The following is a 4,756-nucleotide window of genomic DNA, read 5'->3' as shown; positions in this document are numbered from 1 at the left end:
CGTCCGTCCGGCAGCCCTCCCGCACAGAGTCTGCGGCGGCCGCCGCCTCCGCCTCCTCATATGCCCGCGCCCGCGGGGGGGCCGGCGCCGGCCAATCAGGGGCGCCGCCGCCCCGACGGATGGCCCGCGGCCCCGCCCCCGGTACTGCAGCTGTCCTCCCCGCCCCCCAGCCTCCGCAAAGTGGCGGCACCGCCGAGGAGGGGGAGCGCTGCGGAAGGGGGGTTCCCGGAGACCACGCAACGAGGAACTTGGAGACCCCCGCAGTGTGGGGTGACGCTTCTGAGGAGGGGGCGCTGAAGGAGAGAGAGTCCCGAAAATTCCCTCACGGTGGGGGTGTTGCCACCAGGGAGAGGGGTGCGCTGTGGGAGGTGGACACACCGGGTGGGGGGAAGCCCCGTAAATCACAATAAGACAGGGGGCCCAGAGCCCTCCCTCCGCAGTGAGGTAGGGGCGGGGGGCTGGAAGCCGTGCGGGGGTGTTGTTCAGGAGGGGGAGCTTGAGGGAGCTTAAGAGGCAAGACCTCATCTTGAGACCCCCTCACCGTGTGCCCCGACACACAACTGCACAGGTCCAAAGGAGACACATCACAGCCAGAGGACCTCACTAAGCCTCATACACACAACTACCACCTCGATGGCCCAGTTGGGGAGGACACACACACACCACCACCACAGTTTCACAGCCACATTCCAGAACACACCAGCTTGTACCTTCACATGCACCCGACACTACCCCATCACACAACCCCGGAGATTCCCCAACACATAGAAGTAAAACACCCCCCATCAGAAAACAATTACAATCACAGTCATAAACTGCCACGTAGATTAACACACATCCTCAAAACACTACATCACAGACAAGCCTATCACATACTCCACCACACCTGGCTTTGGACCATTTCACCCAGAGACCAACAACCACGAAACCCATAAATCCGTTATCCACACTCGCCACCATTTCACACGCACAGGCCTCACGCAGCCTCACACACCACATGAGGCTTTGTTGTGGACACTGCTGCAGAGTCACACAACAGCACACCCATTATCACACACACACTCCTCCCCAGTGAGCAAAAGCCCACAGGGCACACTTGCCAAAGCGTTGCTCATGGGGAATGACAGACAACAAGGTGCGCGCACACTGACACACAGCACAATAATTCACAGAAGCAGATCATACGACACATCCCACACACTTCCCACACTACACACATCATGTAGTATAGTGCGATCACAGTCACCTCTGCAGTACCTGCAAACACAACCCAGTGCCCCCACCCACCTGCCACACACACCCCATCTCAGTATGTGTATGTGTGCGCACACACACACATGTGCGCTTGGCTAGCACACACACGCCAGGCTTGCCACACACAGACACAACACCCCATCAGCCACCCACTGAAGCTTAAGGAGTCACAGCCTTTCACCCCCACCCTTTGCTCTATGAGGAACACCCCAGACTTTCCCTAGGGATTGTCAAAGGGGCAGAGAGCAAGTGAAAGCCTGTCCCTGTAGCTTCCTCAGAAAGTGGGAGTGAAGGTGTGGGGGACACAGACAAGGGGCACAGAGAGAGCCTGGTGTGTATCGGGGGATGGGTGGATAGTGAAGGTTAAGGACCTGGTTAGGAAAGTATGTGAAAGGCTAAAATAAAGGCTAGAGACAGACACACAAAAAAAGATAGAAATGGAAAGACAGAGATTTGAAGCTGGAGACAAACATGGACAAGGAGACAGGGCCAGAGAGTAAAGAGGGGGTAGGGAGTCAGCTTCCTTGGTTGGTTTTCCCCAGTACCCAGAGCCTCGGCCCAATCCTGTACTCTGACCCATCCCCATCCCTCCCTGCTGTCCCTTGTTGCCATGGTAATAGGGAGGCCGAATATGCAGCAAAGGAGGCTGGGCCTGCAGACCTGGCCTGTCTCCATGGAGACTGGGGAAGGGGGGGAGCCACATCTTCTAGCCCAGGTGGTTGGCACCCAGGTCCCCTCTGCAATTCTGCCCCCTTCCTGGGGGTATGTGTGGTGGGGGGAGGACCTGTCAACATATCACCCCTCCTTCTCACTCCTCCCCCCCACACACCTTGCCTGTTTCTGGAAGGGATGGGCCTGGACCATGGGGAAGGGGATTGGGGGGCAGGGACAGAGATGCCTAATAGGGTGTTTGGATCCCTGGACATTCTAGGCTCTCTCCCCTGTTCTCTAGTTGTTCTGGGGAAGGCCTTGCCCTCCCCCACATGACACCCCAGATACGGGCTATATCCTCCCCTTATGTACTCCCTCCTCAGACACCAGCCTGGTGAGACTGATGACTGTGCACCGTGCTCCCAGCGCAAGGCTCTGCGGAAGCTGGGGGAGGAGGAAAGACTTAGGAAGGTCACAGGGATGGACAGGGACAGGGGAGCTCAGTGAGAGAGACATAAGGAGAGACTTAAGAAATGGACACAGTTCAGAAATAGGTAGAGGCCAATACAGACGGACTGACTGACAAAAACAGAGATGCCAGTGAAGGCAGGTGAGAAAACAGACCGAAGGAAACAGCAACAGAATTGCTCAGTGAAGGTGACAGAGAGACACAGGGACATAAAGAGCCAGGCAGAGACATATTTGGCAAACTGGAAACTCAGAGATAAAGAACCGGGAGATACTTGGAACAGAAATGGGGACAACTGGGGGCACTCGGAAATGGGGAGAGACCTTAGAGATCAGCTTCATGGTATTGGAATCGAGAGGTGGAGGGACCAGAAATGTCTGAAATCATATTCTAGTCACCTCAACAGAGTTCGGCCCAAGGGCAGAGGCATCAATTAAAGTCTGTGCCGTTGATGTGAAGGCCAACAGAGACCCTGAGACACCAGCTCGCCCCCACACTTGTCCCTGAGGGGCACACACACAAGCGCCAGAGACGCAGAAGGGTCCAGGTGGAGACCGGGGGTCCTGTGTGTCAGGCAGGGTCTCCTGGGTGTGGTCTGCCCAAGGCCCGAGAAGGCAGGCAGGACCCGCAAGGGAGACAGGGCAGTGCGCTACGGTGGCGCCAGGCCGGTGCTGAACGGACAGCTCCCGGCTCCCGGCAGCCTGCCCGAGAGGAGGGCCCAGCCTCTCCCCTCCCGGCTCCGGCTCCGTCCCACTCAGTCTGGCTTTCCTCACCACTCCGGCCCCCTTCTGTCTCCAACTAGTTGTCTTTGGCTTCTAGTCTCCAGCCTGTCTCTGTCCCACCTCAATCGCTCCTTCTCTCACCCCCAGTTCCTCAGGGTCTCTTAACTTTCCTGTTTCATCTGTCTCCCCGTCTGCCTCATGCCTCTCACCACTCTACCTCACCTCATCACGGTATGTCTCTGTCTGTCCCCCTCTTGGCCCCAACTCTCTCCTCTTCCCTCTCTGTCCCCCTCCTTGTCTCTCCCCAGCTCTCCCTCTCCCCCACCCCTGCCCCATCTCTTCCTCACTCCAACTCCCCATCTCTCCCCCTTCTACTCGGCCTCGTTATGGCTCTTGCTGTGTGACCTTCACTCGTCCTTTCTCAGCTGCAGTTTCTAGTGGAAACCTCCAGCGGGGCGGGGTAAGGCGGAGACAGAAAGCAGACCCACCCCTCTCCCTGCTCAACCAGCCCTTCAGCCACCCCCACTCTACTGGGATTTCTCACTTCCTCTCCTGGGGGCTGGGGAGGTACGTTTTCAGCAGAAACACAGGGTCACAGTCACAGACAGGTGGAGATGGCTTCACGGAGGCACACACACACAGGCACACAATTAAAAAGTCACCAAATCACCCTGGTCCAAGCACACACTTGCCACTGCGTGGCCACCCCAGGCACGGTCACACTGAGCAGTTCACTCACCCTCCCCTCCCCCCAACCCCATCTGGTTTCTGTCTTTCTGTGTCTCCGTTCCCTGGTGTCTCCGCCTCTCCAGATCCCCGCATCTCTCTCCATCTGTCTCAGGGTCTCTGTCGCAGCCTCCTTCTGTCCTGAGAGAAGGTCAATGGAGAGGGGCCTGCTGCCAGGACCTGGGCTGACCTGCTGGCTGAGGGCAGGGCCCAAGGGCGGAGAGAGCCCAGTAGTGACTATCCAGTGTGTGGTTCTCAGCAGACTCCCTTGGGAGCCCAAGTCTTTAATGCCCTCATACCCCCAGGAAATGAGACCCAGGTATCCCCAGTTTTGGGGGTTTTGTTCTTTTTTTATTCCAACGGGGACTGGGGTGTGGCAGGGGGAGGGATGGGGGCCCAACTGACCTCCTCCCTGGGGGGTGTCTCATAGAAATTCCGAGGTTTCTCCCCAAAAAAAAGAGAGAAAGAGAAGAGTTGAGGGGCGCCAGGGGACACCCATCTCCCCAGAGGCCCTTCCCTCCTCCAGAAGTGGGGAGGGCTGTGTCAAGTTTTGGGGAGCCTGAGCAGTCCCAGGATGGGGCTCTCCTCGCGGACTGCTTTCCGCTTCCGGAATGGCCCCGTGGTCCCCTGGAGTCCTCGATTCCTGCGCTCCTCCTGTCCGCAGTGGGGGGGCGGAGTGCGGGTCCGCAGCACCCTCTGGCGAGTCCACTAGGGGGCGCAGGAAGGCTCCGGAGCCGGGCCTCGGACAACACCGTGAGCCGAAGGCAAAATCGCGGCGTCCGGAGCACCCGGAGCACCGGGGCCCAAGTCCCGTCCCTCTCCTGCTGGGGGAAGCGGGGGCGGCCCGGGCCTGCGGCGGGCCCCGTCCCTGCGGTCAGTCCGGCCGCCAGCCCGGCTCCGCCCGTGGTCACTCGTGTTCAGCCAGCTCGCGTGG

General features: G+C 58.9%; 1 protein-coding gene across 1 annotated transcript in view; it reads right to left on the bottom strand.

Moving 5' to 3' along the window:
* Positions 1 to 4,365: 4,365 nt before the first annotated feature.
* Positions 4,366 to 4,756, bottom strand: part of GRIK5 (glutamate ionotropic receptor kainate type subunit 5) — a 53,556-nt gene continuing 53,165 nt past the window's right edge. The window contains exon 22 of the mRNA XM_029924301.1: positions 4,366 to 4,530. Within this exon, the coding sequence (XP_029780161.1) occupies positions 4,366 to 4,530 (165 nt within the window). The remainder of the gene's footprint in view (positions 4,531 to 4,756) is intronic.

The sequence above is a fragment of the Suricata suricatta genome, chromosome 16 (genome assembly GCF_006229205.1).
Source record: "Suricata suricatta isolate VVHF042 chromosome 16, meerkat_22Aug2017_6uvM2_HiC, whole genome shotgun sequence".
NCBI classification, from domain to species: domain Eukaryota; kingdom Metazoa; phylum Chordata; class Mammalia; order Carnivora; family Herpestidae; genus Suricata; species Suricata suricatta.
This window is presented reverse-complemented; position numbering and strand designations above follow the sequence as displayed.